The 25,304-nt window shown below is 36.1% G+C and overlaps 1 protein-coding gene across 1 annotated transcript; it reads right to left on the bottom strand.

Moving 5' to 3' along the window:
* Window positions 1-20,654: 20,654 nt before the first annotated feature.
* Window positions 20,655-21,044, bottom strand: LOC115698054 (uncharacterized). Its single transcript, XM_061118571.1, has one exon. The coding sequence runs from the start codon at window positions 21,042-21,044 to the stop codon at window positions 20,655-20,657; it is 390 nt and encodes a 129-aa protein (XP_060974554.1).
* Between the last annotated feature and the right edge of the window lie 4,260 nt (window positions 21,045-25,304).

The following is a 25,304-nucleotide window of genomic DNA, read 5'->3' as shown; positions in this document are numbered from 1 at the left end:
TGATTAGAGTAGTGCCCACACACATCAAGTGATACCTCAATCATAGTGAGGAAGATCGTGAAGAAAGATCATCAGCAAAGGAGTTTCAGCATAAAAGATTCAGAGAAAGAGATCCAGGTTCAGATATTGATAATGCTCTGCTACAGAAAGGAATCAAGGGCTAGATATCTGAACGGAAGGAGTCATATTATTCCGCTGCACCCAATGTAAGGTTTCCTAAACTTTATATGTGTTTATTTCATCGTTTTAGAAAGTTCTTATTTAGGATGTTAATAAACATACTTGTGAGTAGATCTAAGATCCTGGTAAAATAATTCCAACAACTGGCCTCAGAGCCATGGTAATTGATTTACTTACATGTAATTTGGACTTTAAAACGATTGTTTGTATGTTCTTTGGATGGTATCATGTTGTATTGAGTGTTATTTGATGATTGATTGATGATTGTGAAATTTTCGTGAAAAATAATTGTTATTTCGGTTCTGGCATTATTTTTATTGGATAGTATGGAAAAAATTAAGCAAGTTAGCCTTTTACAGAACTCAATTTGGATTTTATTTGAATTAGTTATGATTTTTTGAAGATTTGACAAAATCGGAAATTTGTCTTGATAGTTTCGCGATCGCAGAACTGTCCGTACAGTTTCGGATTTTTTCCTTTTTCTTCAATTTTTCATACTTTTTCATGGAATTAACTTCCAATTTTTTGTATGGTTTTGTATATATACTATTACTATTCCTAATTCAATTCTAATTATCATTTTGAATTAATTTTTTTTTTTTTTAAATTAATTCAAGATATTAGTGTAATTTGAATTCGAATAGAATTAGTATTTATCTTTTTGCTTAAAAATCTATCTTATTTTAAAATTTGATTATATCTTATCTTATTTTAAATTTAAAAATAAGATATTTATAATTATGTAATTTTTAAATGATATAAGATATTTTGCTAATTTTTTTAAATTTTGTTATTTTATTTATTTAAATTAAATTTAAAATTTGAAAAAGATATTTATTTATCTTTTCTAATTTTTTATTTAATTTTTATTTATAAAATAACATTTAAAATTTAAAAGTAGTTAGCAAATTTTTTTTGAAATGATATTTAGGTTGGTTGAAACCTAATTTTTCAAAAATTGTAGGTTTAATTTTAAATTTTAATTTTTTTTTTTAAAAAAAAAAAAATTTCGAATTTTTCAAATTTTTTTTTAAATTTTTCGAAAAATTATTTTTTTTTATTTAATTAATTATTTTCGAAATTAAATATTTAATTTAAAATTAAATAAATCCTACATCCAACTATCCAACTAACCTTGTTGCAGGAGTATGTGTTTTAGCTTATGTGTAAGTTTTTAAAACCTATTATTACTTGATTGCAAATAGCCATGGTTACCTTTTGCCAGATCTAATGATCTGATGGCTCCCTTGGTCAAGTTAATAATTTGTAACAGGTAAATTTTACAATCTTCTTTCATCTGTGTATGACCTAGCAACATGATAGGACCCATCCAAAGTATGCCTGTGTGAGCCTATGTGTTTAATTTTATTATAGATGCATATAGGTTAATGTTGCTAAATAAAATGTCATAGTCATTGATAGATTTTATTTAGGCCCATTTAGTTTTGGGCTTATTCAATTAATAACAGTTGTTCTTATTAAGGTTAAATTCCTCTCTTTTGGGCCTTGTGTGAGAGTTGGGAGCCATAGAAGTGGGTACGACATACTGAACCCAGCACCCCCTCACACAAACCACCCCAATTGTGAAGGCCCATTTGCCTGATTTGAATAACTGTACTAGGTTAATTACACTAGTTTAACCTAATAAAAATTGATTAGCAACATAATTAATTTCATTTATTTTGAAATTAATTTAAGAAAAATATAGTTTAAAGAACTTTTTTTTATTCTAAGCTAAACTATATGTATTTTCTTGTATTTAATTAAATATAGAATTATAACCATCTAGATTCTTTCTGGAGCTTAATTTAAATTTTTCATTAAATATTCCTATTTAAGTTGATATTTAGTTATCTACAACTAACCAACTTAAATCTGAATATCTTTTGAATTTCAAATTTCAAAATTAAGTTGAGGAATTTTAGGCATTGGTTATTAAGATTCTTTAGATATTTTTTTTAAGTTAATATCTTTTCGAATATTAACTTAAAATGGAATATTTTCAAATTAAGTGGTTACAACTTAATTTTTGATATTTAATTAAATTTAAATTTGAAAAATATTTAGGTTCTAGATTTTTTCTAATACAACCTAAATTAGATATTTTTTCAAATTTTGTGGAAAAGATACTTAGTCAAATAAGATATTTTCTAGATAGTTATTTCTAGACTACTTATTATTTCTAATATTAAATAGGAAATATTATACATTGTGAAATTAATTATTTATTAATTAATTTTGGTACAATTTACTTTAAGTATATTTTTCCTAGTATTAAACTAGAGATTAATAATTAAGTCTTCTCTACACTTAATTATTTATTTCTTGAATTTAATACATTTAATTAATTTGAAAATTAAATATCTAAGTTGATTTTTATCATCATACTTAAATATTTCTTTTTCATGACATTTAATTAAATAGAAAATTATTTTTAGTTGAAATTTAATTTTTCAACTAAATTTAAATAATTTTCAAAATATATTTTTTCTTTATTTTATTAATCAATTTTCGAAATTGCATTTCTTAAATGCTAGAATTTCGAATTTTATCTTGAAAAATAGATTAAGTTGTAAATTAATTATCTATTTTAATTAATTCTTGGATCAACTTAAATCAATGATTTTTTCATTTATTGATTAATTTAAAATAAATTGAATTAAAGTATATTATTAGAAATTGAATTAACTAGTCAAAGGAAAATCTAGATAGGTGATATTTTTGCTTGAAGTATTTTTCTAGTGTATTTAATTAAATAGAAAATTAATATTTAAGTTGATTTTCATCATCATACTTAAATATTTGAAATTTTTCTTATATATTTAATTAAATAGGAAAATTATATTTTTTGTTGTAAATTAATTTTATTAATTAATTTTGGGCCAACATTAAATTAGAATAATTTTTCCAGGATTTATTTTTATTTTAATATGCATTTTTCGAAAATTGTATTCTTATATACTTTAATTTTTCGAAATGCAATATATATTTATAGAAAATTAAATTTGAGTTGTAAATTAATTTAAATTAATTTTGTAACAACTTAAATATTTTTTCTAAATATTTATTGGAAATTATTACTAAGATGGAAATAATTCATATTATTTTCATATCCATCTAAGTAAAATTTATAAATATTAAATTAAAATTTATATTTAGAATTTTTCATTCTAAATTGGAAATTTTAATTAAATAAATATATATTTAAAATAAATAGAATAAATAAAGAGAATAAAAGAAAATACAACTCTTTTCAAATAATGAGCTTTATTATAGAGACATTCGATCTCCATTGTGGGTTTTACACCGCGTTTGTTTTAGTGAGTAATCCTCCCTAATGGAGGAACGTTCATTAGCAATTTCGCACCGTTTAACCTCGCATGATAAGTAGTTTGTAAGTGTTTTGTATGGTATGGATCACCCTAATGGTGGCGACCATACTTGACTTGCAAATTATGAAACAATGGTGGAAGCTCATAAGATAGAATTGCCTTGACTCTCGCCTAAACGGGACAACGCTGAATTCCAATCTTGATCGAATAAAAGGTTGCTAGAATGTTTAACATTTTAGACGAGCTGACAACTCTATTCAATGAATGGTAGCTTTGACTCTCGCCTAAACGGGACAACGATATCGCCTTGTTGAAAACCTTGGAAATTATTTAGGATTGTAAGTTTTAGTATTTTCACTTGTCATTCCTACTTGCTATATGCTTATAATTTCTGAATTGTGTATGAATTTATATTGAACCATGTTATTTTCTGTTATTAAGTTGTAGTTTAATTTCGAATCTTCATTGTTGGTCTAACTTGGCTTGTTTATCTAATGAGATAAATCCCTAGTGGATTTTCACCATTAGACATTCATAATAGTGTTAGATCTCGAAAGATAAATATTGTACATGCGACATCTAGCTGTTCATCAATTGATGACACCTTAGACTAGTATTTTTACGATATGAAACAAGAAGATTATATAAATAAGATTACTTTGACTTTCGCTAATCGAAGCATCGTTGGATTCTTATTTTAAACGAAATTATCCTAATTCCTCTTAGCTTATTCATTTCGAATTAGCTTTCAAAACATATCATTGGATGAATGGTCTATAAATCATTTCATGTCATTTTATATGACGCATATGATTATAATCCCGAAATTCTATTCCCAATTGATATAAATCCTCAATCTTAGAAATTTCCTACTTGTATGGGCAAATCTGACTTAGAGTTTGTATTAGTAGTGCTGGTCCAAGATAGAATTACTCATTATATTTGGTTGAATTTAAGTCTTTGACTTTAATTTTAGATTCCAAATAGAAATTTTCTTAAATTTCTAATTCCAGAATACAATACAGTTACACTTTCTCAAGTGTTTAATATCCATCTTTTATTAATGGATTAAAACTGTATGGAATGTGAGTTAGGTATTCTGTGACCCGGATCCACTTGAAGTATTCTAAGAACTCTTTGATGTAACTAAACCTATGTCATCATAGACACTACCACATTTTCTTAATCTATGGCATTTGTATCTTGTTCATAGTGGATTTGACAAGATCAATCTCTGCAAAGAGTTAATATGCCTATATCCACTGAAAGTAGTTCATCTCATTCGCAGATGAATGTACATTCAGGGGTGGATATGAGTTTTTCGTTGTATTCTTAAAACGATAACTCTAGATTATACCTTATGCAAAGAAATTTGAAATGTTTGAAAAATTTCATTAATTTCTAGCAATGGTTAAACACCATTAAGGTAAGTGGTTAAAGATCTTGCGAACTGATAGGGGTGGAGAAATAGTTAGTAGATATGCAGTTCAAAGATCATTAAATTGATTTTTGAATTATATCCAAACTTACCTCCCCAGAAATTTCGAGTTGCATATTGATGATTAGTTACTAGTCGTTGCCTAAATCCTTCTATGGTAATACAATTTCAGAATGATGTAATGGTTGTATACTTAATGTAAATCATTACTAGATTCATGGATGACCTAATCAAAATCTTAAGAAAAGCTAGAACTGTTAACCATGGTTTCTTAGCTATTCTAAGTGATTAGGGGTGGACCATCCCATTGTCAATAGATAAGAAAGTGTTTGTTCAAACAAATACTACTTTTCTAAGAAAATGACTAAGTCTGAAAAACAAGTAGCAAATAAAGGAGATATTTATTCTTGATTCCAAAAGTGTTCTATCATCTTATATAACATATGATGATCCTACTGCCTCTGTTGTCTTGTCACAACCGAAGAGATCAATACCATTTAGTTTTCTTCGACATAATTCACGGTACCTTGTCGTAGTGGGAGAGTTTCTAGGAACTCACCTTCTTATGACTTGGGAGACACAAGTGATTAAAATCCATTGTGAGTTTAAACAAGTAATGGATTGTCAAGATAAGAAACTAAGAAGAAAGCCAATAGAACTATGGTTTAATCCATTCACATGGAATAACCTAAAGTTTTCTATTACAAGGACATAAAAGGAAATTTTTGTTTATAAGTCCATTCAATAGACTTAACAAAACTTCCTGTTCCTAGCATTATAGGTTTGAGTTTATCTAAACCTATGGCTTATGGTATACCTGGTAATTACTTACTCTAATGCAAGCAACTTACTTTAGTAAGATGCTGGAGCATTTTCTTTCTAATGGCAATCTATAGAAGCTTCACAACTTCTTAGGTATAGATTTTATTTATCTAAGGAAAAGTCTTGACTATTCCAGAAAAGATAAAGCCATGAAAGAATTTCTTACATCAACAGTGAGAGGTCTTAGATATGCTTTTGTATGCCTTAGACCGGACACTCCGCCGTTGAGTGGGAGTAATGAGTAGGTATCAGATTAATCCAGGAGAAGAACATTGGAAGACAATCAAGTAAATTCTAAGATAAAGAAGAGGAACTATATGTTAGTCTATAAGGGTGTGTTTAAAACTCTTAGACTACACCATATCAGATTTCGAAATTTGCCTATGTGCTAATAAATCTTTCTGATAAGATGGTGGTTACTCTGGGGGTGGAATAGTGATTTTGGAGAAGTGTAAAAACCTATCTGAATTCTCTAAGTCTACCAGAGAGAGACTGAATGTTAAAGCTGCAGGAAAGTTACTTATTCAGTCTAAGGAAAGTTCTATACATCTTTGGCACCATTCCAAATTGCCTTAAACTACTAGTGTTAATTTCCTGATTAACCAAAAGTAGTTGCCAAAGGTATAGAATCCAGTATCCCAAGAGAGTAGACATATAGAGAGGAATTTCACATTATCAATGATTTTGTGATTAAAGGAAGAGTAATGGTGGAGAAAAGGTAGTGGTTAATTCAACCTTTCAGATCATATTACGAGGAGTTTACTACTACTACACTTGATTTGTATATCAAGGTGTTGAGATTATTTGAAACGCACTTTTTGTTTTATATTAGTGCAAGTGGGAGTTTGTTGGGTTTTATGCCCTAAATAAAACTCATCTCAATATAATCAGATTTACTTATTAATATAGATCAGAAATAACATTTAATGTTGCATGGTTCACATGATTTATTTCATGATTATATGTACATAATGTATAAATTCATCTGAAACCCTTTTCACATACTTGATCCTGTTTATTGTGTCGTCAACACATTGGAAAGTAAACATGACTATGTGAATAAAGTTTCCTAGATTTATCAGACACAGGGTTTTACTGATATGATAATCTACAACAAGAGTTTACTTGTATTTGGAGAAATACTATGTTCTTTCCAACATTGGTTAAAGTAAAGCTCAGGATGGATGCATGGAGTATGCATCGGAAGGGACCGATATTGAACTTTGACTTAGATTTATTAAACTTACCGTAATATCTATTCAAGTCAATATCGCCTAGTTGATCCTAGATCAAATGATCTTAATCCTGATATGATTAGGCTCAATCTTGAAAGGCTATTCGTGTTCTTTGATTTGTTAGTTAAGCCTACTTTTAGGTCAGGGTGATACGTACATTTTGGGAACACGGTAGTGCAATTGAGTGGGAGCGCTATCATAAACATGGAATCTATAGCTTCTATCTGGCGAATAGTAAGCAAAGGATGATCTCCTTCGAGCTTGACCAAACGAACATAAATGGTGGAGTACTCATTTCACATAAGCTGAAATATCATTTATACGGGGTCAAGTGTTTTAAGGAATAAATACATTGTAGGGTGTAACGGTAATTTAATCCCTTTACAGTGTAGATCATTCATATAGAGGATCATTGATCACATTAGGATTATAACAATGGATAACTAATGATGTGTCTATATGGTGGAACATATAGAGCATTCTATATACTGAGAGTGCAATTCTAAGTTCTATGCGTGGATTCAACGAAGAATTAATAAGTTAGTGAATTTTAGTGCTAAATTCTTGATCTACTTATTGGAAGCTCGGTTATATAGACCCATGGTCCCCCCACTAGTTGAGATAATATTGCTTGTAAGACTCATGTAATTGGTTTTGATTAATCAATTATAATTCTCAAATTAGACTATGTCTATTTGTGAATTTTTCACTAAGTAAGGGCGAAATTGTAAAGAAAGAGTTTATAGGGGCATATTTGTTAATTATGATACTTTGTATGGTTCAATTAATAAATATGATAAATGACAATATTATTTAATAATTATTTATAGTTATTAAATAGTTAGAATTGGCATTTAAATGATTGAATTAGGAAATTGGCATTTTTGAGAAAATCAGATACAAAAGGTGTTAAAATTGCAAAATTGCAAAGCCCAAGGCCCAATCCATTAAGTGTATGGTCGGCCACCTTTGTAGCTTTTTTAAATGATTTTTTCATTATTTTAATGCCATATAATTCAAATCAAACCCTAGAGGAATGCTATAAATAGATAGTGAAGGCTTCAGGAAAATAACACACTTTCGAATCGAAAACCTGAGCCTCCACTCTCTTCTCTAGCCGCCACTCTCTCTCTCTTTTCTTCCTCAATATTTCGAACCTCTCTTAGTGATTAGAGTAGTGCCCACACACATCAAGTGATACCTCAATCATAGTGAGGAAGATCGTGAAGAAAGATCATCAGCAAAGGAGTTTCAGCATAAAAGATTCAGAGAAAGAGATCCAGGTTCAGATATTGATAATGCTCGCTACGTAAAGGAATCAAGGGCTAGATATCTGAACGGAAGGAGTCATATTATTCCGCTGCACCCAATGTAAGGTTTCCTAAACTTTATATGTGTTTATTTCATCGTTTTAGAAAGTTCTTATTTAGGATGTTAATAAACATACTTGTGAGTAGATCTAAGATCCTGGTAAAATAATTCCAACAGTACCTACCTCTGATTGAGTTTTCTTATAACAATAGTTATCAGAGTACCATTGGCATGGCTCCGTATGAGATGCTTTATGGAAGGAAATGTCGATCACCTATTCACTGGGATGAGGCTGGTGAACGTAGGTACCTTGGACCTGAAGCTGTCCAAAGAACGAGCGAGGCTATTGAAAAGATTCGAGCTCGTATGCTTGCTTCCCAAAGTAGACGGAAAAGCTATGCAGATCCAAAGCGTAGAGATGTTGAATTCCAAGTTGGGGATTTTGTTTTTCTTCGGGTATCCCCAATGAAAGGAATTCGAAGATTCGAGAAGAAAGGAAAGTTGAGTCCCAGATTTATTGGTCCATTTGAGATTCTTGAGAAAGTAGGTCAGGTAGCTTATCGGTTGGCTCTACCTCCTGCTTTATCTGGGGTTCATAACGTGTTTCATGTCTCGATGCTTCGGAAATATGTATCTGATACAACTCATATCTTAAGTTACGAAGACATTGAGCTTCAAACCGACCTGTCATATGAAGAACAACCAGTACAGATCTTAGACAGGAAAGAAAAGGTGCTGCGGAACAAGACTATTCTGCTAGTTAAAGTGCTGTGGCGGAACAGCAAAGTTGAAGAAGCGACTTGGGAGTTAGAGTCGCAGATGCGGGAGTTGTATCCCGAGCTTTTCAGGTAAATTTTGAGGACAAAATTCCTATAAGTGGGGGATACTTGTAATATCCCAGAAAATAAATAATATTTAAATAGACATATTTTATTAAATATGTAATTACTTGGGAAATGAAGTAGGATTATGATCTTACTTAGGTAAATTGTTGAGAAATTATTAAATGAAATACGTTATTTTCGGGCCCGGCAATTGTGAAAATTTGGCGATGTGGTTAGTAATGTCACGACATTAATGAAAGAACTATTTTGAGTACATCTCAGATTAAGTTAGAATTTTATTAGAATGTCGGGTTGGGGAATTAGTGAAATTACTAAAATGCCCCTAGGGTTTCTTTTTAAAAAAATAAATAAATAAATAAATTACATTAAGGGAAAAAGGGGTAGATTAGTAAATTTAAGGTGTTTGACTTTTATTTTATTTTTAAGCTGCCTATTATTTAAAAAAAAAAAGAAAGAAAATCCTATTTAAAGAGTTTCCTTCCAAGGCAAGAAAAAACATTTCAAAATCAACATCAAGCTTCTCTTCTTCTTCTCCTTCTGCCAAACCCTAGGAGCAGCTGGGAACCAGGTGAAACTCATTTTATTTCATCCACTCTTGAGCTAATCTAAGCCCTAGAAGCTAGCTAAGTGAAGGTATGATTTTCTACTCTTTTCTTGATTGGTTTTCTTGAGTTTAGTATAGGTTTTGGTGAAGGTTTTCAATGAATTCTGAGCTGGGGTATAAACTGAGGGTAAGGTAGGTTCTTAGGGTTGAATTGGACCTTGTTTGAATGAAAATTGAGTGAGATTAATGGCTGGTTGAAATTGGATATGGTTATTGAGAGAAAATTTAGTTTTTCTTCACTTTGAAGTGTGATTTTGAGCAAATTGATATATTGCATTGAAATGGTTGTTTGGTTATGTTATAATTGTCATAATATACTGTTCTGGAAAGTTTGGTTAGGTTTGGTGGAGGTTTGATTGGTTTTTGGGGTGAAAAACCAGAAATCACCATGGCTGCCAGGAAAAAAAGGCAGGCCGTTTTTCTGGGTGTCTGAAAAACGGCTGACCGTTTTTCCCAGGAAAGGGGGATTTTGGGTTTTTCTCCTCAAGTCCGATCTGTTTTGGGGTGTCTTTCGGAGTGGAATTCAAGGTGTTTTAGAGATGGTTAAGCTAGTTTGACCTGGGGGAAAGTAGGGTGTGTTCGATTGTGAGAATAGTTGATTATCAGAAATTTGATTAAGGTTTTCATTTGAGTTTTAATTGTCGTGACATAGGACCGGAATTGCTTAGCTTGTTTTCCACTCAGGTCGGCCCGTACTCTTGATTTCTGAACCAAGGTAAGAAAAGTGGTAAGCACCGTATGTGGTTAAAGATTAATGGTTGAATGGAAGTGGCCTTGATTATTATCAAGACTTTGATTAAATATTTAGTAAGCCTAGGTTATGACCTAGGGTTGGAAACGGTTATTACCGTTACGAGTAATTACTCTTGAAACCGCAGTTAGGTTTCTTACTTATCGTTTGCTTTATCGGGCAACGATAGTGACATATTCAGCTCGTGGTTAACGAGTGGTAAAAGGGGTACTTTATAAAGTACCAAGATTGTGTAATGTGAATGTGTAATGTGTAAAGGAATACTTTATGATATTGTATAATGAGTAAACATATTGGTATGAGATTAAATTGCTAATCATTTTCAGTTAACGTTTTGGTTACTTTTCTTGCTGAGTCTCTATGACTCACGGGTGCTTTATGGTGCAGGTAAAGGAAAGGCAAAAGTTGAGCAACCATGAGTTTGTGGTCGCAACAGCAATGTACATACCAGCCGCAGTGTCACGGCCCAGTAAACAGGATGCTCTATTTTGATTGTATTTTGGAAGTATAAAGTTTATGTTGTAAAATACTTTGAAACCAGTCTGTGAATATTTTGAAAACAGGGGAACCCCGTAGTCCATATTACTTATCTTTTGTTAAACAGTTTAAAAGTTGAATTTTAATTATCAAAATTTAATTACCCACACTTTTAGTATAATTACATATTATATAAATATCAGTATTTTATTAAATTGCACACACGCGGCGTCCCTGTTGGACAGGGCGTTACAAGTAGCCCTGAAAGATGAAGTTGAAAAGTTGCGCAACAACAACTTCATAATTGAAGCTTTTTACCCGGCTTGGGTCGCGAATCCCGTACTCGTGCCCAAGCCGAATAAGAAATTGCGAGTCTGTATTGATTTCACAGACCTCAACAAAGCATGCCCTAAAGACTTTTTTCCACTTCCAAGGATCGATCAGCTCGTCGATGCAACAGTCGGGCACGAAGTTTTAAGCTTCATGGACGCTTATTCAGGCTACAATCAAATCAAAATGCATCCGCCAGACCAAGAACATACAAGTTTCTGAACAAATATGGGTCTCTACTGCTACAAAGTCATGCCGTTTGGTCTAAAAAACGCTGGAGCTACGTACCTAAGATTGGTAAATAAGATGTTCAAAGACCAGATCGGCAGAAATATGGAAGTGTTCGTGGATGGCATGCTCGTCAAATCTAGAAAGGCTGGGGGCACATAGACGACCTGGACGAATGTTTCAAAGTCCTCAGAAAATACAACATGAAACTAAATCCCTTAAAATTCTCCTTTGGAGTCAGCTCGGGAAAGTTTCTAGGCTTCATTGTCAATGCCCGAAGAATTAAAGCCAATCCAGAAAAAATCCAAGCCCTCCTGGATATGAACTCACCAACAAAAACCAAAGAGGTGCAAAGCCTAACTGGTCGAATCGCCGCACTTAGCAGATTCGTGTCAAAATCAACGGACAAATGTGTTCCATTCTTCAACATCCTGCGAGGAAACAAAAAGTTCGAGTGGACAGAAGAATGTGAAAGAGCTTTTCAAGATCTAAAGGCACAGCTCGCAAAACCTCCCGTACATTCTACACCTCTAGACGGCGAGGAGCTGGGGATATACCTAACTGTCACGGAGCATGCTGTAAGTGCCGTCCTGATCAGAGAAGAGAACAGCGTACAGCACCCAGTCTATTACATCAGTAAAAGACTCATCGAAGCCGAAGGCTGATATCCGTTGATAGAAAAGCTCGCCTGCTGCCTCATTCTAGCAACAAGGAAGCTGAGGCCTTATTTTCAAGTTCATCTTCTTTGGGTATATACCGACCAACCACTACGACAAATATTGCAGATGCCTCTGGACGGTTACTCAAGTGGGCAGTAATTGGGTCAGTACGAAATCAACTTCCAATCCCGAACAGCTATCAAAGGCCAAGCCTTAGCCGACTTTGTGGTGGAATGCACAGGGAAAAAAGAATACATACTAGAAAGCAATCCCGAGCTATTACCTCAACTAAGTAACAAAGAAGACAAACCGACCTGGAAACTACATGTGGATGGGTCGGCGACAGATCAACTATCTAGTGCAGGAATTACCCTTGTCACACCTGGGGGCAACACCTGCACGCTGTAGTCAAGTTCGGATTCAAGGCCTCTAACAACGAAGCCGAATACGAGGCTCTAATTGCTGGACTTAAGCTAGCCCAGGAAATGAAGGCCGAACACATTGAGATCTGCAGTGATTCACAGCTGGTGGTAAATCATGTATCCGGTGAATACGAGGCTCGGGGAGAAAAAAATGATAGCATATCTGAGCAAAATACATGACCTGCTCGCACAATTCAAAAGCTACGGTCTTAGATAAATTCCAAGAGAAGAAAACACAACTGCTGACGCGTTGGCTCGATCAGCAAGCAGCCATGTAAGTGATAAGGCAAACTTGGTCCCTATCTAGTTCCTTCAAGAGCCTAGCATCTCTGGCACGGAAGAAATCGAAATGATCGACACTTCCCCAAACTGGATGACACCAGTAGCGGCCTACCTCTACTCTGGGGAACTCCCAGATAACTGAAATGAAGCTCAGAAAATGAGAAGAAAGGCAGCACGGTACATCATAGTAGAAGGGGTCATGTAAAGAAGAGGATTCTCGATGCCATTACTCAGATGTGTCACATAAGATGAAGCTGCACGACTTCTATTTAAAGTTCACGACGGGTTCTGTGGAAATCACGCAGCCGGATAGAGCTTATCAAAGAAAATTCTAAGGCAAGGCTACTTCTGGCCAACAATGATTGAAGATTCGAGAGCCTATGTTAAGAAGTGCGACAAACGCCAGAGATTATCAAAGATACCAAGAGCTCCACCCAACGAGCTGACACAGATGAAAAGTTCGTGGCCTTTTGCCATTTGGGGAATTGACCTAATCGGGCAGTTACCTAAAGGTAAAGGCGGAGTGCAGTATGCAGTGGTAGCAATCGACTACTTTACTAAGTGGACTGAAGCCAAACCACTTGCAACTATCACATGAAAGAAGGTTCAAGACTTTATAGTGAAGAACATCATATGCCGGTTCGGACTACCGTACAAAATAGTCTCGGACAATGGCAAACAGTTCGACAGCCAATCTTTCACTGATTTTTGTGGGAACCATGGTATCATCAAAAGTTTCTCCGCAATGGCACATCCTCAAGCAAACGGTCAAGTTGAAGCAGTCAACAAAACCTTGAAGGATACACTAAAGAAGAAACTCGAAGATGCCAAAGGAAACTGGCCAGAAGAACTCCCTAAAGTTCTATGGTCATACCGTACAACGAAAAAAATAGCAACTGGTCAGACACCATTTGCAATGGCGTATGGTTATGAAGCTATGCTGCCCGTCGAACTCGAGCCACCTTCCCACAGAAGATTGACGTATGATCAAGGTACCAATCACATACTCCTTGCAGAATCACTTGATGAAATTGAAGAAAAACGAGCAACTGCAAACTTAAAGTTGATAGCTCATCAACAAAAAGTAGCTCGGTATTTCAACAAACAAGTGAAAGCTCGGAAATTCTTCGTGGGAGATATGTTCCTAAGGAGGGTATTCCTAAACACCAAGGACAGAACGTCAAGTGTACTAGGACCTAACTGGGAAGGACCATACCAAGTGGTCGAAGTTCTCGACTCTGGAGCATACAAATTAGGTCAGTATGACGAAAAAATACAACTCGTTCTAGTACCACGGTACTGGAATGGAGAACATTTAAGGAAATACTACCAATAAAGTACCAGGTCCGCTTGACCACTCCAAAGTACTCAGCTCGACTTGACCATTATAAAGTACTAAATAAACATTCACTTCTAAGTGAATGGCCTCCTGGGCGGGCTACGCGCAAAGGTTTCAAAAACAAAGTACTCAGGTCGGGCAGACCACTTTAAAGTACAGTTTCTTATGTCTGCAATTTGTTTTATTTCATGTTAAGCTATAAGATCAGATTAGATCAAATAGCTCTGATGTAAGTTACTACGGTAACAAATACATTTTTGATCAATAAATGAATAAAGATAGTATTTCAAATTCAATTGAGTCGAAAAAATCAGCATGATTATAATTTACCTAAAGTGCGTACAAAAGGTTTAGTCAAACCCAAAACACCGAACAGATAAGCAATATATTTGCGAAAGACAAGTGACCAAGAGTCATACGTCTGCTCGGTCACTTGGGGGGCACCTATACCTGTACAAAGTATTTGGTAAAAATAAAACAATCACAATTGCACGGCAATTATAAAAAGAGAATGAAATTCATTAAGGATGACAAAAGCACGTAGTACCGGGATTAAAAGCTGCCCGGTCAGCCCGTTGTCCGGAAAATGAAAAATAATTCCAAGTTTAAAGACCCCTTGGCCGGTCGAGATGTCTTACAAAAGGCTCGAAGGCCGAATAAGATATATATATATATATAAAGAGATAAAGAGAAATGTTTAAACAGCTAGAGTCCCAGGCTCTTGGTTCGGTTCTTCTGTGCCAACTGGAGCATGAGGATCTGTTGTTTGAACAGGAGAAGCATCAGCATCCTGACCAGAGGTTGAAGCAGCTTGGCCGGAGGTTGAAGCAGCCGCCTCGTTCCCACCATAAGCCACTTGGGCCGCGCAGTACTCAAGGTACATGTCCTTAGCCTCGCACAAGTAGTCAAAGTTGGCCCGAGGATTAGCCTTCCAGAAATCGAAGAAAAGCTGGAGACCGGCTGTCTCCAAGGCATTGACCTTCTCCATCAGCCTGTCCACCTCGGCCGTAAGCTCCCCCACCTTGGCGTCCTTCTCCTCCTTCATCCAAAGAAGAACTGCTCGAAGAGAAGTCCTCTCATCTTGAAGATTGTTGACCTCAGCAGATAAGATCTCGATGGTCTCCTCAAAACGATCAGTAGCCTCGAGATCCTTAGTCAGCATGGAGATCTTCTTCTCAGCAGCGAACAACTTCTTTTTGGCATCGCCCAACTCCAACCGAAAAGCTCCATCTTCGACCCTAGCTTCCTCAGCTTCCTTCCTGGCCAAGTCTGCCTCCACCTTCAAGGTGTCAAACAGAGTCGCACTCTTGGAAGTAACAGACTTAGCCCGGGAGTAAGTGTAGGCCAACTTCAGATCGGCCTGCATAAAGGAAAAACTTTAGCATATGGAGCTAAGTATGGAAAGTTAAAGGGAAGTATCAAAAAATACTTACCCTGGTGAGCTCCTTCAAGACTCCGCTCACCAACACATCCAGAGATGAGTCACTATCAGCACCAACCAGTTGCTCACTGACCTCGGGAACCAGCCGGTTCATGTAGTGAGCCAGCATCTCCTTGCCCTTTTTGGCCTCTGGAAGAACGGACAAAGGTGGAGTTGGTGCCTGCACCCGCTCAGGATTACTCCTGACCAGTTCAGACCCAGCCGTTGGTGGTCCAGACTCCTTGGACTTGGCAGACTTGGGGGTAGAGGGGTTTGTAGCAGTCAGCTCCTCACAAAGATCAATGACCTCTCCAGAAGGTCTCTTTTTCGTCAAAGAGGACCCCTCACCGCCCTTGGACTTCTTGGCTAGAGGAGAGTCGCTAGAGCTTTCGCCCATTATCTTCCTCAGAGCATCGATCATCAGCCGAGACATGTCTGCACAGAACAAAAACAGTATGGTTAGAAAACAGCCATCAGAAAACACAAGACATGAAAATCAAGAAGCTCAAGAACAAAGTAAAATGCAAGGTGACCGCCCGCATAGAGACTCAGAAGTCCATCATCACCTGAACTTGATTTTATCTCAGACATGACAGCCTTCCCTTTGCCGGCAAAGGGGGGAGATGGTCGAACAGGTGAAAAGGGCTCCCTTATGCGAATTGCATGTTCAACAGGCCTGGGCGTGGCCAGGAGTTTCTTCTTCCTCTTCAGTGGGGTCACCTGCTCGTCCTCGGCCTCATCTTCAGGATTCAAAGGCTCCTGAGCATATTGCTTTGCCTTGACACCTCCTTTCAACTTAGCCTCGCGCTTCAGTTGAATCAGCTCATTCTCCTTATGAGCTCGTTCAGGCCGGCCAGCATCAGACTTCCTCTTATTCCCCGCCACGGACTTAGGAGAAAAGTCCTCGGGATAGAGCCCGTACTTCACCAGATTATCATCGGAGGTCAATTGGATAATATTCCTGTCTTCCCCCGGCAACTGGGCAAGTTTCTGAGCTCTATCCCTAAGAGCAAGAGTGAGGGGAGGGCGGTGATATGTCGGAATCTACTGAAACTGAGTCCGGGTAATGCTCGAATCCTTCACCATGAAGTACTCATCAGCAAAATGCCCTATTTCGCTGATGGCCTTGGCATCCGTGCCAGTCAACCACTTGAAGCCTGGCTGAGAGAAATAGAAGTACCCCGACCTGCCTTGTTTTGGGGTAGACTTCAGATCAAAGAACCAAGCAACCTCGTCGGGAGAAGGAACACCCCATCCTTGGGAAGCGTAGAGGACGAAGAGGGCAGATAAATACTTGATGCCCTTAGGAGTGATTTGCGCCGGGCAGAGACCGAAGAAGTCTGCCACATCCCTGAAGTACTTATGCAAGGGCATCAGCGCCCCTTGCCGGCCGTGGGCCCCCGACCAAGCGCACATCCCCTTGTCAGGGTTTGTGGAACGATTGTCGTGGGCGGGAATGTAGCAGTCTAGCTCGCCCAAGTACCCATCCTGGTCGAGAGTTTGAAGGCACGCCTCCGTAATCTTGGACGAAGGACTTACCCACCTGGCGCCCAAGGCACCCTGCCTCCTACGAGGAACCGCCGCAGCAAGATCCTCACTGACGTAGTCCACGCCCTCAACCAGGACGTCTCCGTCAGCATCGATTGGCTGCCCAGCCTCGTTGTACTCCCCGAAGTTTGGGGGTTCAACCTCTTCCTCTCCCTCTGCCTCGGAAGGGCTGCCCGGACGCACCTCGTCCAACTCCTCAACTTCCTGGACCTCAGCGTCCCCCTCACGATCCTCCTCCATCGGGACGACCGAATCCTATTTGGCGCTGGGCAGAGTGGCAAGCCGAGCCACTTGAGGATCAGTAGCGTCGACCAGACGTGTGGCTTTCTTTGTACAAGCCATCATCCTATGGCTGGGTACAAGGTTAGAAGAATGTCCTTCGCTAGAAGGAGGACTAGAACAAAGACGAGGATGATCCTCGTGCAGAAGTTGAAGCAAATCCTAGTCGATCTGATGCCCGAGTTCCCAAGACTCACCTGAGTTCAACTACAAAAGACAACACACAAGATGAGTGTTGGACGAAATATCAAACGATAAACAAGCAAATATGCCGACCAAGAGTACTCAACAGATTAAAAGAACGGCTATGTGTATAGAAAAGTCAGAACTCAAGAAGTCAGAAAGTTTTCTTGAGTTAGGGCAAAAAAGTTCATGAAGCTTAGAATAAGCAAGATGAACGACGAACGCAATGCAGTTCAGAGACAAGCTTTATGGCCATAAGCCCACATGAAGACATAATAAAGAAGGATCACAGAAGTCTCTAACCCTAGGGTTTCCTAAGCATTTTTCTACAACATAGTGAAAGTTGCATTCAAAGTGTAAACATGCAAAGAAAAACATAAAGGAAATCAGAAACTTACTCAAAGATTCGAGTGTCTGGGTTCGAGCAACGTCAATCCAAACAGCAATCGTCTCAAGGCACTTCGGCAATTTTGACGCCAGAAAACTCTCTTTTCGCTCTGGAGCTAACTTAGCAGAGAAGGGTGATGAAATGAGTTTATGTGCCAATGCTATGGGTATTTATAGGAAAGTCACGAAAAGAGGTAACTAGGGTTGTTCATTAGATCACATCCAATGTTTTTGGACTCATCCAGATCCAATCCAATTACACATTGGATGTTGGATTCCTCCAACCGATCCAATCCAATACTAGAGGTCAACCGAACCGAAGCAAACCGATCCAATGAAACATTGGATTGGATCGGTTTCATCCAATGGATGAATCCCTATATTGGATCGGATCCATCCAATACTTTCGATCCAATATTTTTTATATTTGATTGGATCCATCCAATATTTTTAATCCAATATTAATTGGATTGATTGGATCCATCCAATCCAATCCAAGAGTAAAATCTGATTTTTCACCTAAAGAACTAATATATTAGTTCAAAATATTACAACCCAACATAAATCTAACTTAATTATAACATAAGTCCAACATAAATCCAACCTAAATTGCAACATAAGTCCAACATAAATCTATTCTAAACAATATCATAAGATAATACATGTTACATAAACAAGAGTGCACAAATTATGAATATCATAGAATCCTTCATCAGTCCAAACTCCAAAGTGACAATGTCACTCAATTCTGATATCACCAATTCCAGCCAATATTTCTGCAAATTAAAAAAAATGATAAGTATTCAATATTAAAAAAAAAAATAAAATATGGTAAAAATAGAAATGCATTTACCATTCTCTAATGCTTCCACTTCTTCAATTGTTGCAGTGATATCAATTGCTATTGTATTGCGAATCCAATTTTGAGTACATATGAGTGCTTGTACAACTTTAGGAGTTAAACAACTCCTATATGGATCAATGACTCACCCCCAGTAGAAAATGCAGATTCTGATGCAACAGTAGTCACAGGAATGGCAAAGATATCTTGCGCTATCTTTGAAAGAATCTTAAATCTACCAACATTATGTTTCCACCATTTCAAAACATCAAAATCAGGATTTTCAAAGTTCTCACATGCTTCTATGAAATACTTATCAACTTCTGTTTTATTCTCCGAGTGTTCAACCGCCTTCAACTTTTCTTTGCGTTGTTGATCAAACCAAGTGTAATCATCATCATTTTCATGTTCATCCCTACTCTCTTCCCCAAGGTGAGTACTAGAAGAATGATGTATACCACCATTAGAATCAATGATGGAGTACTCTTTGTACATTTGATCCAAAATCTTCCTAACATTGTTAGCATGTCTTGAAGCTTCAAGTGAATCACCACACATCATCTCAAAACATATTTTCAGATATGGCTCCCTATAACGAGGATCAAGTAAAATAGCCACAAGTAATAAAGGGTTCAATTTCTTTATTTCTCCCCAATACTTGTCAAATTTTATCTTCATTGATTCAGCCATAATATTCAGTTTATAATTACTCTTATTCCCACACCAAAATTCCAACCGACTATGAATAAAAGAAACTCGATCTAGAAAGTGGTTTGATGTTACATAATTAGACCCAGAGAATCTTAAGGTAGAATCATTAAAGATCTTTAAGAACTTTATGAATAATCTAGCACTATCCCAATCACTCTCATTAGGACATGCTTTCTCCTTAGAAGTACAAAACTCCATCACATATCCTACATCATGCATCTCCATCCTTTCAAATGCCTTTTGATACTTTTCAGCTGCCTCTAACATCAAATAAGTAGAATTCCAACGAGTTGGAACATCTAAGGAAACTGATTTCTTACATGTGATTTTAGCCTGCTCAGCACACTATTTCAACTTTTTCATTCTAGCAGTTGAAGATTTCACATATCTCACAACATCTCTAATCTTGCTTATGCTTTCGTCATACTCCTTTAACCCATCTTGAACAATCAAGTTCAAGATATGGGAAGCACATCTCAAGTGCATGTGTTCACCTCTCAAGATTGCACCACCCCACTGATTTACAGTATTTATGACATATTGAATAGAAACATTATTTGATGATGCATTATCTAAAGTGACGGTAAATACTCTCTCAATCCCCCAATCTAACAAACATTGTTCAATAGCTTTGCCAAGTGTGTCACCTTTAGAGTTAGGAACAACAATATAACTCAATATCTTCTTATGCAAGATCCAAGAATCATCAATAAAGTGAGCAGTTAAACACATGTAATGCAAATTTTGACAAGATTCCCATGTATCAGTTGTAAGACAAACTCTCTATTTTTTCTCACAAAAAATTCTCTCAACTTCTTCTTCTCCCTAACATAAAGATCCATGACATCCCTCGTAATTGTAGTGCGAGAAGGGACACTAAATTTAGGCTCAATTTTCCAAAGTAGTTCTCTAAAACCTTCACCTTCCACAAAAGAAAATGGAAGCTCATCTTTGATAATCATCCTAGCAACCTAGTCTCTAATTCCTTCGGGATCAAATTTATGTGTCACCAAAGAATTTCCATCCCCTTTCATTTCAAAACATATTGCTTTTTGCTTCTTGTCAACTGCCAAAGTCCCCTCATACTTCTACATTGAAATCTAATATGATGACCCAAATTACTAGTCCCATTTTTCTTACTGCCACAAGCATATTGAGCACCACAATAATTGCATTTAGCTTTTTCATTCTTTTTAGTATCACAAACCTTAGTAAACGGTTCCCAAACCCATGATGAAAGGTTTGACTTTCTCTTCAATCCATTTTCCTCAGTCCCATCATCCGTAGTAGGAAAAGTGGTAGATGTTAGTGTTGTACTTTCATTCGCATCTTGTGCACCTGTTTCTTCATTGCTTATATGCTCAATCCCAGGATCTTCTTCCTCATCAAGAGATCTAGGTTTGTGACCAGTTGAAGCCATCTATATGGACAAAAAAATTAAAATAAAAAATATTAGTGTTGAATTAACTTTTAATTGCTAAATTAAAAAAATAATAATAAATAATTAAACTCACCGAGCTAGATGCAGTTACAGAATCCGTAGTGGTGTCTAGTGTGATGATGATTATTTTTCCAACCCCACTTTATTAATCTAGAATACAAAACAATAAACTCATTGATATAATTCACATTATTAAAAAAAATAGGAAAAACTTTAGGGTACTAAAATGCAAGAAAAAGTATACTTTTTCAAATTAAAAATAAAAATTCTGCTAAATAATGTTAAAGAAAACAAGTCTAAATTTTGGTAGTGTAACCTCAAATTTCCCCATTCAATTGCGAGTGTAGAGGAGACCTAGTACCTAGAAACAAACTAAGAAATATTATCCAAGTAAGTTCAAATCTGTAAAATAAAAGGCCAACAACTTTTAGAAGATATATAAATCAATTTACATGATCATGTTCTCCCCACACCCCTATGCCTGGAGCTAGTCAATTGGAGAACTGGTTGTAAAGGCTCTATAGTACTATCCTATACATCATACATAAGTATACATTAATTATCTCATTGTTATAAATTAACAAATGGGGTACAGCAAAGTTTTCTCCACTAACATAATAGATTGAATTCGATACAGGAAAACTATTTGTTATAGTTTGGAGTGTTTGGGGGTCCCAACTCTCCCAAGTTCCCAACCCCATATCATCTCCTTTTTTTAGCTACCATTCCCAACCACAGTACAATTATACACTACAAGCCAATTCTCTCTCTAATAATCTCTCCTGCATTTTGCAGTGATTTCTCTATACCATATTTCAATCAAGTATAGCAGAGTATTATAGAAAGAAAAACATTACAAACAAGAGCAACAAATTATTACAAATCAAGAAAATTTCACTCATAGTGACTCCTCACTTGCTCATATAATCACATGATCACCATAGCTAGAATGAATAGGATTATCCCATAGTTTTTCTAAGCAGTGATCCGAGTGTAGAAAATTACAATAACATTAACTAATTAATAATACAAACTACAACAACTCAGAAAACAAAACCCAAGTAACAAATTATCTTTTGCTTCTTCACAGAGCTAAATTATCTATATATTCCTTTGTTATTTTTTTTTGGGCTTAACTATAAAAAATAAAAAAGAAGAGAAACTTAAGAGACCTGAGTTGCTTGCTGCCATTTGCGAGGAAGAAGATGTGTCTTCGTTGGAGAGGGAGGAGTTGTGTTGTCTTTGGGGAGGGAGGAGCTGTGCGCTTCCGTCGTTGGTGTGAAGATGTTGCTAGAAGAAGATGTTGCTGTTTTTGGATTGTCTGCTAGAAGAAGATGTTGCTTGATGTCGTCGGCGACTTAGGGAGGAGATGACCGTCGTCGTCAGCGAGTAGGGCAGTGAATCACCGTCATCGTCGTCCACTCTCTAGGCAATGGCAGCAGGCGGCTTCAAAGAGGGCTGAGCAGTGAGAGAGAATACGATAGAGAGAGAGGGGTATCTAGGGTTTTGTTTTTTTTTTATAATGTTTTTTATGTAATAAAATAAATAAAAATTGTTTAATATATGGAGAGAGAGAGAGAGAGAGAGAGAGAGAGAGAGAGAGGGCCTGAATCCCTTAATCAATGTGATGTTTTATTTTTTTATTTTTTTTTATTTTGGTTTTTAAAATATAATATATTTAATATTATAAATTTATAATATATTAATATTGGATGGTATTGGATGAGTATTAGATTGGATCGGTCGGTTGGATCCATTGGATTTACATGTCATCCAAGAACCGACCGATCCAATATTGGATTTTCAAAAATATCATCCGATCCAATCCAATCATGATTGGATATCCAATTTTGGCGGTCGATTGACATTGGATCGGTCGGTTTGTCATTCGATTAGATCATTTCTGCACAGCCCTAGAGGTAACTGCATCAAAGGAACCTCAGACGCCTCAGATTCCCGCCTCAAAAACGAATATGGGAAATCAAAAGTAATCGAGTGCAACTGTCAGTCGTGGAGAGAGAAAATTGAATTTCGAAATATTAATTGTCAGAGCATTTATTAGCCGAAAACCGAAGGGAAGCCCAGTCAGCTTCACATCGAGTCTCGAACGGTCATGCTCGACACGTGTCCCCATCCAAAGGCAAAGCTAGCTCGGAAGAAGTCTACACGCAACCTCAGAGGTCCCTTACAGACTTGGGGGGCAAATGTTATCCCAAATTTTGCACTCTGACGTGGCATCACGAGAATGGTGACACGTGGAGTCCACTTGGAGCATCTGCTCAGGAAGATAGACCGAGTAGAATGCCTCGCTGGGACATCCTGAGTAAGATATTCAGCGATCCGTGCAGAGCATCCGACACTTAGCGAATTCAGCTTTCGCATCATGAGTCATCAACTCAATCCCTATAACTCAGGGATCAACTTACGTGGATACGGCATACACACGATCCCACTATCAATGTATTCAGCTTCAATCCCACGATCCTTGCATTCAGCATTGATCACACGATCTTTCTATTTATGCGCATTGTAACGAGAGAGGAAACTCTTCCTCCTCAAGTTTCCCAGCCCTATAAATAGTGAGGAATGTTCACTGGGCAAGGGACCGAGAGATTGAAAGTTGATACGCAGCTAAGCTAAGACTATATTATTATCTAAGAATTATATATTCAAAGATACTGTTGTAAGAGCTATAAGAAAAGGAATCTTCTTCCTTGTTCTTGAGCCAATACAAATAACGAGGATTAGGCTATTACCGAACTGCTCGGGGCTGAACCTCTATAAAATTCCTGTGTCTTATTATCGTTTTATTATATATATTCATTACGACATATCGTTTATCGCTTATCAAAAAGACTCATTGTCGTTGGCTAAAAGTGAAATCAACAGTTATATAATAAATATATCGTAATACATGGAAGATAATACTCGACTTATAATGAGGACATATCGCTATGATTCATATGTTTATCATATAATGAGGAACGTTTGGGTTTGAATGTTTTAGTTTAAATGTTGACCAAGTGGGAGAATATAAGAATATTTTATTTTGAGAAATATATTTCTATTTAAGGAAATAAATAATTAATTGATTTTTAGATAAATGAATATTTTATATTCATTGAATCTAGACAAAATCAATTACGTAATATTCTATATATGGTCAGATTTCTAGATTCATTACCCGATTTCATTTCTTGAATTAATTATCAAAATATTCTGACAATTAATGTGGCGTAGATACTGATGGAGTATCTGTTGGGTTTTATGCCCTAAATAAAACTCATTTCAATATAATCTGATTTACTTATTAATATAGATCAGAAATAACATTTAATGTTGCATGGTTCACATGATTTATTTCATGATTATATGTACATAATGTATAAATTCATCTGAAACCCTTTTCACATACTTGATCCTGTTTATTGTGTTGTCAACACATTGGAAAGTAAACATGACTATGTGAATAAAGTTTCCTAGATTTATCAGACATAGGGTTTTACTGATATGATAATCTACAACAGAGTTTACTTGCATTTGGAGAAGTGCTATGTTCTTTCCAGATCATTGGTTAAAGTAAAGCTCAGGTTGGATGCATGGAGTATGCATCGGAAGGGACCGATATTGAACTTTGACTTAGATTTATTAAACTTACCGTAAAATCTATTCAAGTCAATATCGCCAAGTTGATCCTAGATCAAATGTTCTTAATCCTGTTATGATTAGGCTCAATCTTGAAAGGCTATTCGTGTTCTTTGATTTGTTGGTTAAGCCTACTTTTAGGTCAGGGTGATACGTACATTTTGGGAACACGGTAGTGCAATTGAGTGGGAGCGCTATCATAAACATGGAATCTATAGCTTCTATCTGGCGAATACTAAGAAAAGGATGATCTCCTTCGAGCTTGACCAAACGAACATAAATGGTGGAGTACTCATTTCACATAAGCTGAAATATCATTTATACGGGGTCAAGTGTTTTAAGGATAAAATACATTGTAGGGTGTAACGGTAATTTAATCCCTTTACAGTGTAGATCATTCATATAGAGGATCAGTGATCAAATTAGGATTATAACAATGGATAACTAATGATGTGTCTATATGGTGGAATATATAGAGCATTCTATATAACTGAGAGTGCAATTCTAAGTTCTATGCGTGGATTCAACGAAGAATTAATAAGTTAGTGAATTTTAGTGCTAAATTCTTGATCTACTTATTAGAAGCTCGGTTAT

This window comes from Cannabis sativa, chromosome 7 (genome assembly GCF_029168945.1).
Source record: "Cannabis sativa cultivar Pink pepper isolate KNU-18-1 chromosome 7, ASM2916894v1, whole genome shotgun sequence".
Lineage (NCBI taxonomy): Eukaryota > Viridiplantae > Streptophyta > Magnoliopsida > Rosales > Cannabaceae > Cannabis > Cannabis sativa.
This window is presented reverse-complemented; position numbering and strand designations above follow the sequence as displayed.